This window comes from Boleophthalmus pectinirostris, unplaced genomic scaffold, assembly GCF_026225935.1.
Source record: "Boleophthalmus pectinirostris isolate CB_2022bp ecotype Guang Dong unplaced genomic scaffold, ASM2622593v1 HiC_scaffold_3, whole genome shotgun sequence".
Classification (NCBI taxonomy): Eukaryota; Metazoa; Chordata; class Actinopteri; order Gobiiformes; family Gobiidae; genus Boleophthalmus; species Boleophthalmus pectinirostris.
Window position 1 is genome coordinate 44,379,411 of NW_026571299.1, and position 15,281 is coordinate 44,394,691.

The window sequence follows — 15,281 nt, forward strand, 5'->3', positions numbered from 1 at the left end:
CACTTGTTGAGATTTGTGTGTTTGGAGATTTCGGGGCATGGCTTTGAGAACAATCCCGTTAATGTGTAAGCCGTATTTACCTGTGAGCTCACCTCCCTTTAGGCTATACCTCCTTAGTCTTCCCCCCCGTTTCATTCGCTCCAAGCTTTTATTCTGCCTCACAACTGCATCCAGCCTACTTTTAGCCCTTCGGTGTCCTCTCCTGTCCGTTCCCATTCAGGAAAACCTGACAAATGCACGTACCAGGGCCCCAAATGTGATTTATATACACCCCCTTTTTCATTTTTTTTATGTCACTAGCAGATTCCCAGCTTTGTCTAACCCGACAACAATTTTTCTTTTATTTTTAAGAATTACTCGATGAACCATGATCTCACGCGATCTCATCCACTTCTGATCTATAGAAATTGTTCTGCGTTGGTTCTTATGACTTTGTTCACAATAATAGGGTGTTTTTTTTTATTGTTTTCTTGTGAAGTGTCAAAATCCTGAAATAGATGCTCAAGATAAAACATTAAGAAAAAGGCAAAGGTAAAAATCCAACTCCGAGCAGAGACTGGGGTATTAAAGTTTAAACGGGCGTCTGAACAGGTGGGTATAGCACAGGCAGCTCAAGCTTCAGGGCGATCACCACAAGCAATGGTTTTCCTGGCTCTTCATCCCAATAGCACAAGCACACATGTAGAACAACCAGTGCTCCCTGTGGCCTCTTTTGTGTTCCGCTGCCCAAGGAGGAGAGGCACACTTTTACTCTGTTCAGTGGAGAAACAGCCCTGCTCAGGAGTCTGGGTAGAGCGGGGGATACTTCTAAATACTAAATTAATTACTTTAGTTATAAATATATTAGGTTTAAATATATTTCTTATCAAAAGCCAACATACCTGTGTAATGTAACTGAGACTTTGATGTTTATCTGATTCAAAATGTAATCTGATTAAACTAATTGCATTATGCTTAGGAAAGGGTGACAGATTTTAAATAGGAGAAGGCATAAAGGTAGGACTGTATCAAAATGAAATGACAAAATACGACGGTCCAGGCAGACAATGGAAAGACTTAATTGTTTTAAAAATGATGGTTGTTAATATCTTAAAATAGATTAACTTATTAAATTAAATTATACGTATGTTTCAAATTATGAATTTATTGTGATTTAGTAAGTACTTTTTATGTAAGTTCAGTGGCTTATTTTACCCGACAACAGTGTATCTTTATATTTAAGAATTATTGTATCATAATACAACTGTAGTATTAACACTAAATACAATTTTAACTGGTAAAATGAAAATATTTATTATTGTTCATCAACAAACTATTTACACTTGGTTAAATAAAGAACCAAAAGTAAGTGGACTTTTTATGGGGGTTAGGCAAAATAAGTGTCTCTTCATTTATTCAACAGACCGGTTTAGGTCTGTTGTAGTGCGTAATTTTTGAGTTACTCTTAAATCATTATAACATGATTAATGATTATGTCAATTACTACAATTACAAGCTAACTAAATTACTTTATCTAACTGACTATAAATTATATGACTGATATTCACTCTTTGTGATAAAGAGTATTTCAGTTAAAAATATTTATAGGCTTCATTCTGCGCACAGTGCGTTCAAAAGAAGGCACATTGACATCTTCAGTTAAACAATCAAGTGTTTTTTTATATGCCACTATGATTTTAATTCTGATAACCAGTGTTTAATAGACAAGAAGTTTCAAATAACTGGGAGAAAAAACATCCCAACAAAAGAGAAAGGGTTACGGTTTGCCGGACATGACTAAACAGATAGAAGCTCAACATTATGGGAGTGAAAAGTTGTATTTAGTTGGTTTAAAAGTCATTGCAATAATGCCTTACTATATTTAAAACAATAAATATATGCGGAAAACCAGTCAACAATATTAACTTACGTGCTGTGTCAAAATGAATCTAAACCTCTATACTTAGCATTTAAGTGTCCTTTCAGTAGGTCTGATTCTCTAACATGATATAGTACACAGTATATGTCTGTGCTCATCTGGGCCAGTCCCTTTTGGGCAGGTCCCTGGATCAGATTCCCAAAGACCCTCACTCGATACTGTGCAGAATATCTATTTGCAAGTTTAGGGGAAATAAATTAATATTTACACAGGAGGAAGTCATTAATTAAATGTTTACATCACTGTAATTAAGAGATATGTGCAACTAATTTATCATTTTACTTGTTTGAAGTATAATAAACGTGACTTGATGTGTTCCCTCTTCAGCTCTAGTATCTACATTTGAATCCTCATAAACTAGGCTTACATTTATCAGTTTTTTCATTGACTTCATGGGCTTTTAAAGATGACCTATTATGCAGGTATTTAGTATTACATTAGACCATGCATAGATTATTATTCTACATTTTGTTCATTGTAAACCACAATATTGATCCAAAATGGCTTGATTATATGAACAAGCCAACTGACGTAATAATAATAATAATGAAATGGATGGATAATGGAATTTCACTGTACCAAGCCGAGGATTTAAATGTATGTGTTTTATGGTTGAAAAATGGCTATTTGACATTTTGAAACCCTATTGTACAAGCTGGGGTTTGACTAATTTGAATAATGTTTGAATAATCGCAAATACAGAGCAGTGGGTGGAGACAGATGGCAGGTGAAAACAAATATTTTGTGCACTTGAGCTCTGAATGCAGGACAACACAGGATTATTCAAACATACATGATTTTTGATAATATATTCCCTTTAACCATGTTAAACTGTTTACGCCTCATGCTGCTTACTCAGAATTACTGAATGCTTCATGTATTTCCAAGTATTGTCTTCCATTCAGGTGTGAAAGCTTAGAGTTCCCATGTGCACCTATCACCTGTCCCCACCCACATCTCTCCACTTACTTCTCTGAAAAATGTCACAGGGTTAAAAAAAATGTTTCATAACCATTTTTCAAAAACAAATAAATTCCACTGCTTTAACAGGGACCTGTGGCTATGAAGAGGCAGTGTAGGTGACAGAGAATCAGCTCTGCACTGTTAAACAGAAAGTTAGTACATCAGTTAATATCATTAAGTTGTTTTAGATCAACGTTGCCATTTACAATGAACACACTGTAAAATAGTGTGAGTGCGCAAAAATATCGATATATCGTGATACTAAATTTGGTGATAAAGTATTGTTATCGTGTGCTGCTGTATCAATATATTGCCATGAGTATTTTTTGGTATCTTTTAGCTATTTTCTTTGTGACCGCGTGACAAATTTGTTGATTATTTAGTGGAAGGAAACGTTTTATGGAATATATTTGACATTTTCACTGTTTAGAGGATTAGAACAGATGCATTTCATATTAACTTGACAAATAGCATTTTAACAAGGAAATACTGATGCTAAAATGTATTTGTTTTTTTAAAAAACAACAATATATCACAGAGTATCATGTGAGATATCGATTTTCCTGTGTATTGTCACATATCGTGATAACATCGTATCGAATCGTGAGGGACTCTGTGGTTCCCAGCCCTACAGTGAAATTACAGTATGTGTGTGACAGGTTCTAATATCAGTAATGGCAAATATTCTGTCTTCTTGTCGTACGTAAGTTTTCTGGTGTATCCAGCTCCATGGCCACACCACTACCAGGCCAAGTTTCTGCGGAGAGGCAACCTCCGGTCTTAGTAAGAATTTGTGTTATTCAAAGTAAAAAAAAAAAATGTTTAGCCCTAAGCCATTTGTAATTGGATAAATGTGAGACAGAGGAGTTTAATGCTAAACTGTGGAACATTCTAGGCAAAACAATAACATTTTTATGGTGAGGCTTGGATATATTAAAATAATGTGGAGAGGTGACATACCCCCTACCACTACCTGAGAAGTTCTATAGTTAACCTGTAATATGTCAGAGTTTACCTGAACCTGAACACAATGGGAAAAGCAGTGTTTGAACCTCTTACCGTGTGAGCGTCTGAGCAGCGGACTCCACTGACAGTAAACTGATAATCCACTTGTCCAGGGCAGAGGGAGCAGCAGGAGCAGGGGCTGAGCTCTATGATCTGAGGATGACTCACCACCTTCAGTATCTGATCCCTCCTGGTGTTATCAAACATTACCAGGTCATCTGATGACAAGTTCACTTTTATGAACTTCATAAAACTACAGTCTAAGCAACATGGTATAATCATATTTAAAGGGATATTCAATACTTTGGTACATGTTAGAGTTGTATTTGGCTATCACTGTTTGAGGGGGAAAATGTCGTGGTAATTTTACTTAATTGTTGTGGTCAAGTTGTCATTGACTTGTGTTCAGGGACACGAATAGAACAAATTTTCCTTTTCGTAATGTTGTAGTTGACTGTCTACCATCAAATGTCACAAAATTTAAAAAGGGTTAAAAGGTTTTTAAAATACTTTGTACTTTATGTACTATAGGCCTATTTTGCTGAGTGCAAAGGTACCACCAGTGGTTTAATGCTTAATTCCAACTTTGGTAAGTCCCTTGATGTGATGTAATGTTACTCACTCCTCAGTATCTGGGCAGCACACCTTCACCTTTGCTTTACTCGCACTCGAGCCTTCGTGGACATGCCCCAACATGTTGGCCTAACGTTACAGACTGTCCCATTAATTGAGAGAAATAGGCCAACTAAAATCTTCCAGTTCAAAGCGCTACATTCATATTCACTCACTAACACTTCTGTCCTATTTCCACTTTAACAAATAAAAGCACATGTCCATATTTGTACTGACATAAGTAGGCTATTTGTTTAAGTCTGTCTAGTTTTAATGTTTTGCTGCCACCTAGTGTTTCTACGATGTTATGACACTGAAAGAGAACGTCTCACTCATAAATATACATTATAGGTGTTTGTTATATCCATTTTAATAGTGAGATTACCATAGTTATGTAGTTATGCTTGGAAGGAAAAACATAATTTCTTTTTACATATATTGTGAACTTTATTAACCATTTCCCATGACCACAGATGTACAATGTAATTAACTTTTATGCAAAGAGCAGATTAAATGTTTGTCTGTGGCATTAGGTCATAACATTACAGTTACAAGCAACTGAGTTTGCAGAAAAAAAACAGGCATATTTACAAGCGTTCCTTCTGTGACTTGTCCTTGACGTGTGCACAGATGTACTCCCACAATTTCTCTTTGACCAAATTGTACAGTACAAATTTAATCTAATCATTACAGTTTTAGGAATGACATTTTGGTTTAACAATCATAAAAACAAATCAGTCTAAAATGCAAGGGCCTAAAGTGAGAATCTGGAGAATTCAAAGTGGTACTATTATAGTCTTTGTGCCTTTAATAGTTATGGACATTGCCCTGAAAAACATTGGAATTTAATAATTTAGTACAATAATATCATTACAGCTGTACACTGTCCAGCACACAGGCATCTACTACAGGCCCTTAACTATAGAAAAGTACCACACAATTTCCTACGTCCAGCAATATGTCAGGGGCAGAAAAATCAACACGCATTTTAGTTGATACTGATGCAGGAGAGTGAAGATGTAAAGACAAAAACATTTGGTCTTTTGTGAATCCATCTTTCCTGTTTGACTTTTAAAACAAGGCAGAGGTGTTTGCAGAGGCCAGGAGATGTATGGTCAGAGAGATCAGTCTAAACTTACTCCACCAAGCTCCACCAGCCCCATTCATGTGTCCATGTTCCACTCTCCCAGACTGACTCTGACTCTCTGTGCGGAGCAGTTTACTTAGATACTTTCTTCATCCTCTCATCTAGTGCTGCAAAGTTCTCCTCAATAGCAACTAGGTTTTCCTTCATTGTCTGTTGAACCTAGAGCAGAGCAGACCACAAACACAATGAGACTTGACCAAAAAAGAGTCATAGACAGACAATATAACTCAAACAACTTCTGATATTTCCATTTATTAAAAAGTTTATAAAAATGTATACATATTTCTGTAAGATATGCAGTTGTTGATGCATTTTAAATAGTTAATCTTTTTTGTGCCTGTTTACCTGTGTGAGCAAAGTGTTGTTATCTTTTAGTGTACTGTTGATCATCTGCTGAGTGGTATCCAGGTGGGTCAGCAGCTGCCCAAACTGCATGGCTGTGAAATAGAAGAAAAATAACTTTATTTGAGGAAGTAATTTTAATTCATTTACTTAATTCCATCACTATAGCAACCCAGTGGTCTGCTCATTCACGCAGTTCAGCTGTGCACATGTTTGTACGTGCATGACATTCAAGATAAGAGGGGAGTTTTTAATTAAAAGTACTACATGAACTGTAATTCAATATTTCTCATTTGTTTCATATAAGTACAAGTGTCAGTCAAGTCATCTGTTTAGGTATATATTCATAGAAAGGTAAAAGAGATAATCCCTTTAAAATCAATACTTGGAGACGAATGAAAAACTGCTTTTTGTTCCAGGGATGTAAAACTAGCTGAACCTCTTCCAACTTCCAAATTATCAAAATGATCTTGCAAATCCATAGTTTTTCTTTCATGTGCTCAAAAAAAAAAAGATCATGATAAAGATATGAGATATACTTCTTTACCAAGGAGATTTAGTCTAATTATATTACCATTTCAATCTCCTTTTCAGTGATTTCTTGCCCTCTATGCTACAATAACACGGTTTAGGCTAATTCTATTATCCATTTGAATCCAATTTAGTGGAGTTTAATCCTTGTCGCCTTTGTAGATGGTTGTGTCACAGTGCAGATACAGCCTGACATGAGTCTCATTCAAATGCACAGTATTGTACGCTGCTCCCTCCCTCTTTAACCCACATGCAGAACAATTGTCCTTGAACTCTCATGGGTGTCACTTCTACCATATTTATTCAAGATTTTCTCTATTCCCTGGCGCTAAAGTACAGAGTGAGCAAAACTATCGGCAAAGGTTATGAGTAGCTACAGTTACTGTGGATAGCACGATATTGTCATTTTTAATTGTTTTTGGCATTAGGTTTTAGAGTAATAAAAAGTTAGCACTGTCGCCATAGAAATTAGCAATTAAAAATGAAATTATGGCGAGTATAACCAGGAAGCTGAAATCAATTAACAAGCAACTATTTTACGATTTTGTGGGCAAATGTTGCATTCAAAGAGTATTGAACAAAACGCTATAAACTGGAAGCTTCATAAACATCGACTAGTACTAAGTCCCTTTTGATTATTTATTCATAGTCCTAAAAATGTTGAAATGAATCATCAAATATGATCCCTTTAAAAGCTTTTAGCCTTTCAGATGCCCCATGTTCAAATTGTCCCATTAATGAATGCACGCTCATTAGTAACAGATAGGTAGGTATTATAACAGAACAAAACTGGACTTGCTTTAAACTAGTCCACGTATAGTTACCTTGTTCATGGAGCTCTTTGAGAGAGATCAGCCTCTCCACCACCTGAGGTACAGACGTGGACACAGCATCCCATTTCTGCACCAACTCATACAACTGCGTGACCTGAGAAACAAAGCAAACAAATTGTCTCTTCAGTCACACATTACCATAGAAAAAATAATAATAATAAAATCAAACGTGACACTGAATAGGGGGCAAAGTTGAGACAATTACTCAGTTGTGGTAACCCTTGTAGTAAAACCAAGATTTGATGAATAGCTGAATGTTTGAAGTACTATAATCTAAAACATCAAATACACAGTCCAATGAACTACTAGACAATGATTCGACAAAACATGACTAACCTTGTTTTGAGTTTCGGCATCTTCAATAGCTGCTTTGTGCTTCGCGATCTCATTCATCTTTCCAAGGACGCTCTACAAATCAATGACAAACTTATTTTACACCTATCATTTGAAAAGGATCATTTCGAAAAGGGACTTAAATGAGCAACAATGATTCAACTGCCTTTTAAAATGAGACTATAAAAACTGAATGTATTACCTGCAGTCTAGCCTCTACTTGATCCAAAGTAGCAGAGTCTAGAGCGCTGACTCTTGCTTGGAGCAGCTCTATGGTGTCCTGATTCATATAAAACACACTCAAATCAATATCTTTAGCATAATAGTTTTTATAGTGTGACAAGAGACAATGTTATCTTTGAAGTGTGACCCAGTTACTGTGTTGCACCTCAATATGTATGAATTCATGAATGCTAAAGCAGTCTATATACACTACAGATGTAAAATATTATACTCAAGTACCATCAAACTCCCTCCTTGTACTCCAGCACTCAACGGCCCCTGCAACACAAAACAAAATAGAATAGAGAAAAGGTGACGAGACACCAAGCCTGTCACGGTAACAAAATTTGAAGCATATGTTGCTACAGAGATATACGGCGATAACAATAATATTGAAACTACTTGATGCCACTGACACAAAGCAGGATAATCCCAGTAAACACATTTTTAAATAAACACTATCATTAAAAGACACGAGCTGCTACTGATAAATATTGAGCCCCAAAGTATATTGTTCCAGCTTTCATATATTGAACGATAAGTCAAGATAGTAATTATCGTGACAGATTTACAAGACTCTAAAGCATAGCATTTCTGCTGAACAAAGACCATAATACAAAATGCATGGTTATTTGAAGGTGGTGTGTACTGCTGGTCTCATACCGGTTTGTCTGATCCCGGGCCAACTGCCGTCTCCAGCTCTGCCAGACGCTTCTCCAATTCTGCCATCTATGAAGACAAATTGATGTCAGAGGAGGCTGTTAATGGGAGGGGAAGGGGATACCAGAAGCATTTATTATATCCACAAACTGTGTGATTAAAGGGCCCATGTTACACTATTTTCTGATCTATGTTATAATGTTATTTCTTCATCACAAACATACATTTTGTTTCGTTTCATTCATACAGATCTTGCATGTTTAGGCTGAGTTCTTCTCTCAAACAGAAAGCACTCTTTGTTCCACCTTGTGATGTCTGGTGGTAATACACAAAGTGTTCCACTGTGTTTTTAAATTCCATACCTCTTCATTTGGATCATTTCAGCCTTGGTATTGAAAAACTACAACTTCACATCACAAGGTGGAACAGAGCATTTTGAGCTTTGGAGATGTAGAGACCAATAATAAACACTACTCAAACATGTGTTAATGAAACAAAACACAACTCCAGATATGATTCTGAGGAGCTAACAGCATTCTAACACGGTTTAAAGATCACAAGAGGCAATTTTGACTAATATAAGACCCTTAAACATGCTTAAATGTCTTTACTCAGGCTTAGTCAGTGATAGCAGAATTACCCAATAATGATAACTGCCTTTGTTTTATTGTGTAATTAAAATGTTTTGCTCCATTTTTATAGATCAGCAAGATATTTAAAAACAGAATGGGTAGCTCATCCCATCTCATTTCCATGTTGATTCTGGGCATTATCACTAAACTGCCTACGCCTGCTGTTTTCCACTTCACCTTGGCAGCGTTGTTGAATTTCTCCTGCTCCGGCCGGCTGTGCAGCTCATACAGGACCACTCCATCTGGGCCCTTTGCCGACGCAGTGGGCTTCCCGTCTTCCGTGGCACTGACACGACTGCCCTTGGCCACCTCCAGCTGAGTGAGCAGACGCCTGGGAACAAAGGAAATGGAGACACAAAAGGATTTTACCGTATATTCAGTAATGTCATCAGAGCCAGTCTATGCCCTGACTTCTCCTGTTCTCTTGCTTTATTCACTAAAGGCTTGGTTGTAAACAATGTCAAGGTGAGCCTGGCATCTTTGAAATGTCTGTGGATGAAATTTTCAGCCTTTTTTGGCAGTTTTACATGGCAGTATGTTTTTACTCAACCCGTTGGATGACTTCATGTGAATTGAGTCCAATCTTCTGTTCACCAAGTATTACAACAGTACCATCATGTGCCTTTGTGATGTGTAGTGTAGACCTGTCACAGTAATTACTATATCAACTTACTATTCAATATATGAAAGCTGGAACGATATACATTTTTAGATCAATAGTTATTGTCTCTTTATAGAGATTTTTGTTATTTTAGTTGTAATACGTTAAGATTTGAGCTGTAGAGGGTTAAATAAGTAACTGCTATTTGATGGTTGCAGCTCACGCCTTTTAATGATACTGTCTACTTAAAAATGGCTTACGGGGATAATCCTGCTTTATTGTTATTGTAGGCATAAAGTACTTTCAGTAATATCGTTATATATGTCAGTAGCAATAGACCTTTTTTTTTTTTAATCTGTAATTGTGACAGGCCTAGTGTAGGGCAAAATGTACACACTTTCCTTATGGGTTAAATGTTTTATTTTGAGATCTCAATCTTTAGCTGCAAATGTTTGTCTATAACGTTGTCACTCTGCCTGAAGGAGTAGATTTTAAATGTTTGTTGGGATTGCCTTTGTTTTCACAGCTCACCTTGCCAGCGCTCCATCTGGATCAGTGAGGTTGATGTGTGCCTGTGGTCCCAGAAGTGTATCGAGGTGAGCAGACACCAGCTGCTGTTTGAGCTGAGATGCCTGCTGAGCCAGGACCACTGGGGTGAGGCGCTCCTCTGCATTGGTTTCCTTTGTGGCCGACTAAGAAAAACAAATTAAAACGTGTTTTTATTGATACTTTTTAGGTGCTTCTATCTAATACCTTCTGGGGCTACACTGTTAAAAATTTTACTAACAACTTTGCACAAGAAAACACAATTAAGAGACTAGACTGAATATTTACTGTGTACTCACATAGACCATTTGTTTTCTGGTATGAAGTAAAAACTGACAAATATTCAAACAGAACAAACTGTTCTCAACAAAGGGCAACTTCTTTGACAAGGTTATTTTGAACTGAGCATAAAATGAATGACTTTATTGTTTCAGCATCCTTGATTGACATAAAACATTTCAAGTACATGCATTTTGATGAGCCCACCTGGATGGTGTCCACCTCTTTGGTCAGCTCCTGGATCTCATTGACCAGACGCAGATATTTCTGCTGGGGCGTCTCCTTGATCCCACTACCTTCTCCAAGCTAAACAAAGGAAAGAAGACTGTTAAAAAATAATGAAATTTCACACTAGTACAAGTTTCAATGTTTTTTTATGACTTAATTTCCATTTTAAAAAATGAACATATGGTATAGTTAAAGGGTAAAGAGGTAAAGCACAGTACAACTCAAAATACTTACAATTTCAAACTCTCCAGACTCATAACCCACTCGTCTGCTTTTACTTATTCTGTCTGAAAAGTCTGATTAGAAAAATGTCAAGAGATTACAAGAAATGTATGTACATAACTAAACATGCAACTATTTAAAATACATCAAAGGCTATTAGAAGAAATGAACCACACATACAGTATAATAAAGGATCATACATGTATTATGTAAAAGGTCAACTCTGCACATAGTCGCACAATTTAATAAATAGAACTGACCGAGCCCTTTGGTGCTGACATGCTTGTCTTTTTAAACTTGTCATAGGCTGCGTTGGGATTGACCACAATCCTCTCAACACTGTCACTGCAGAGCTCCTCCTGTGGGTAAACAGAAACAGAGATAGTACAGTACTAAAGGTAGGCTGGTATTCAATGTTGGTCAATTTATTTATTTTGTGCCCCAAACTTTTCAGACCCAAAGTAAAATTGACAAATGGCAAAACCTTACAGGAAATCAAATGTGTAATCATTTGGCCACACATGATTCACTATTACTCTTTTGGTATTATTTTCATAATTACACTTTCAAATAATCAAAAAAGCAAGCTTAATTTCCTATTTCAACAGAGACTATAGTTTGTAATATACAATAAATTGATTAATAATTACTGATTTTATATATATATATATTTATTTATTTTTTTAGCATAAAATAAATGAGATGCTTTGTTTAATAGTAATATTTTACTATTACATGGGTCCAAGGGCTGTGCAATTTTTCTTCAAAACTTTCACCCTTTTTCTTGCCAAAATATACATTGCCCAGCCCTTACTGCCCATTATTTATTACTTTCTACGGGAATTAGTTTCCAAGAAGTGACATGCACTACCGATTGATCAGTCTTGATAGTGATCAATGGAGTAGATTAAAATACCAACACAGATGACACACGTAAACAGAACAAACACACCAACAAAGTAACACAGATGGGTGGGTGGGGTTGGAAGAGGAGTTAGGCTCTTACCAGCTCCTTGGGTTTCCAAAGAGTTAAAGAAAGTAACGCGAGAGGATAGGGAGAGAAGAGTTGGGAGAGAAGAGTTGGGGGAGAGAGAGAGACAACACAGATTAATGTGGTTATCACATGCCATGCACACAACTGAACAGTTGACCAGGGTCAGGGAAGAGTAAGAAAGAGAGCAGTGTTGAAGAGCGTCTATCCTGGAGACTTCAAACAGCTTATGGCTCTTTCTGTCTTCCCCTCTTCAGTAGAGGTGTCCTACCAACTGTACATAGTTACCTTCTCTGATATAATGCCATAAGAACATATGCAGGGGCCATAAATGTCTCACAGCATTATTTTTGACATGGAGTATTACTTAAATACATGATGGGGAATACAAGAGGAGAGGTTTAGATGAGTTAAACATGCTTCAAGAAATGGATTGTTCATGATTAAGTACAACTGTTGGAAAAAGAATACACTGATCATAAACTGTTCAGCCATAATTTGTTTCAAACATGCAGTTAAAGACACACATCTGATCTGATGAAAGCACAGGTCAAAAGATTTTTAAAATACAGCCTCTGGAAAGTGTACACTTTGGTCTTTTGTAAAATGTTACGGCCAAGTACAAAAACAATTAATTGTTTACAACTGGCAGCCACTTTGGCTTTGTCTTGATCATGTTATCTGCACACACTACAGAGGCATAAAAGGAAATCAAAAGCAGGAATTTAGTAGTTAACTTGTTAAAACTGTGGTTAGAACATGGTGAACAAGAAAGATAGAAAATAGTCTTCCATACAGTGTTACATGACTTGATAGCAAAAACAGTACTAATACACCTTTAAAATGTGCCCATAAGTAAATAAACACATAAAAAATCATTTTGTCAATACTGAGATAAGATGTTTAATTCTCATTACCAAAAGATTGTAAAATTGAAATTAGATTCAAAGGGACATGCAAAAAGCATGGTAGGAAGCTCACTGAGAGTAAACATCAGTCTTACTTGTACAAACTAGACTTCCAGGAGGGATGGGGAGAGTCAAAGCAAAGGCAAGGGGTTGGGAAGAACGAATGTGAAAACATGAAGGGAAAAGGCCAATTAGGTCCACAATAATCACTTATTGTTATAAAGAACACAGATTACTCGAGTAACTAATCTGTGCATAAAAACGTTTAAGTGTTTGTCCTCACACGAGGTGATATACTGAGTAGAAGTTAATTTAAACACATAAAAAACACCAAAAAGATTATAACTAGGCTTGAAATTGAATACAAATTTGCACTGTAATTATCAAAGTCTAATTAAGCAAGGTTAAACACGTACAATTGTTTTAGGTATTGGAGAAAGTATTTTAAGAGTTTTTTTTTTTTTTTTCTCCAGCAATAAGAATGAAATGGATGAATACGATTTGTGGCCCCGAGACTACAAAACTTAGTTACTAAACCAGAAGTGTAATTTTGCATGTTAATACCAGAGTAGTACACTACCAAAAGCATCGATCACATCAGCAGGTCTGGTTAGCTTAATGCTAATATGCTCTTTTCACAGCACCCATAGCAAAATAAAGGCACCCACTCACCGACTCAAACTGAGCCTGGTCATCTTCAGGTAGATCACCAGTTTCATAGACGTCTGGTTCATTGAAGGCCTATGGAAAATAATGTAAACAGGACATTGCACTGTTATAAACTGTCCACAGCCAAGTCATCACAGCCAACGCCCCGACCATTCAGCAGCCTCTAACTACATTCTAACCACATCTGTCCGTGATATATAGCAATACTTTAAACTACTGAATGTATCCTAATAACATGCATATTAGTTCAAGTCTGTGTAAACAAAATCCTAACACAAAGCTCTTCGATTAGCTCATTTTACGTTAGCAACAATAGCTTGAACAAGCTTAGGCTAATGCTGCAGACGGGCTATCAGAGTTAAAATCACTTACGATCCCCGGCAAATTAGCGTATTTTGGATCAGCCATGGTGGTAAATAAGATCCAGTAACAAAAGTATACTAGTCAGAAGTACGTGGGCTCTTGAAATGTGGGCTAAAGTGGTGGTAAATGTAGCAGTAAATGACCCCGGCGGCCAAGGCTGATGTGACAGGACAGACGGGTGCTTGGTTTACTCACAGGCGCATCTGGCCGGGCGGTGCTGTTAAAAGTTTATCAACGACAGAATGCATATATTTAAAACATAAACAAAGCAGAAGTACATCAGTATAATTATGTGCATCTGAATTGCATCTATCTCTATGTGCTTTATCCCAACTGACAACATGAATTTGTATTGTTTTGTTTTTGATTTTTATTTCCATAGAGGCAAAGGAGTGCATTTACACAAGACTATCCACAAGATGGCGCCAAGGTTCTGAGGAACAAGCAGAAAATTATCAGCTGTGAAGATTTGAGGTTTTCTGTCTTTTTGCTTTATTTATGCAGGACTTCCAAGAAAGAGGTTTTGCAGGCATACCTTGAACATCAGTGAAATAGCATCTCCAGTGGAATCCTCTATTTAGGATATAGCAAATGTCAAAGGCTTATGATATGCAAATATCATATATAGTGCAATTCAATTCAATTCAATTTAATCTTTATTAAGAACACGTGATATCTGGTTCATAGTATTTAAAAAAAAAGACAAGACAAGTGCATATTTGTGTTGAGGAAAGTTTAGTCAAGTCATATTGCTGGAAGTTGTAGATGGAAGCTGCATAATGGAACAAAATAATTAAATTCCAGTGTTTTGTCTAAACATGTCTACAACTCAATGACAACTCTATAATGGGCATAGATACTGCATTACTTTAAGAATTTAGACGGATTAGTTTTTATAATTTTAGTAAACCAAAGGTGAATTTTGAAACTTTACTATATGAACAATATATTTACTGTACAATTTCAATTTCACAGAAGGAACACTTAAAAATGTCTGTTGTTTTTTTCTGCAGTCTAAGTCAGTTGTAACTAAAGTCGTGACGAAAGCCTCGTCTTTGCAGGTTAATTACGTTGTAGGCTTTCATCCGTGGCAACTGGAAATGGTTAATACAATTCACAAAATAAAATTAAATTAAATAACATAAAATAATATAACATAAAATAAATAAATAAATGAATAAATGTTCTTTCTTCCAAGTATAACTGTAATGTTGAACTGTCCTTATTCACTATTAAAAAGGATACTACAACCAACTGTGGTGATGAAGACCTGTGC

At 36.3% G+C, this 15,281-nt stretch overlaps 1 protein-coding gene across 1 annotated transcript; it reads right to left on the reverse strand.

Moving 5' to 3' along the window:
* Positions 1 to 4,920: 4,920 nt before the first annotated feature.
* Positions 4,921 to 14,050, reverse strand: LOC110154552 (dynactin 2 (p50)). Its single transcript, XM_055160361.1, has 15 exons — positions 14,015 to 14,050; positions 13,646 to 13,714; positions 11,398 to 11,433; positions 11,335 to 11,356; positions 11,087 to 11,148; positions 10,832 to 10,930; positions 10,331 to 10,491; positions 9,376 to 9,529; positions 8,570 to 8,635; positions 8,147 to 8,185; positions 7,887 to 7,964; positions 7,688 to 7,759; positions 7,343 to 7,445; positions 5,991 to 6,082; positions 4,921 to 5,804 (listed from the first exon to the last, which is right to left on the reverse strand). Exons 1-15 carry the CDS (start codon positions 14,048 to 14,050, stop codon positions 5,718 to 5,720), a joined length of 1,176 nt encoding a protein of 391 aa, XP_055016336.1. The 3' UTR covers positions 4,921 to 5,717.
* Between the last annotated feature and the right edge of the window lie 1,231 nt (positions 14,051 to 15,281).

Bases quoted from the DNA above. Each gene is read 5' to 3' on its own strand.
- LOC110154552 (XM_055160361.1), bottom strand. From the start codon at position 14,050: ATGGCTGATCCAAAATACGCTAATTTGCCGGGGATC. The intron at 10,492-10,831 runs GTGGGCTCATCA...TGTTTTTCTTAG, and splicing joins AAGAGGTGGACACCATCCAG to TCGGCCACAAAGGAAACCAA. The intron at 9,530-10,330 runs GTGAGCTGTGAA...CTTTGTTCCCAG, and splicing joins CCAGATGGAGCGCTGGCAAG to GCGTCTGCTCACTCAGCTGG.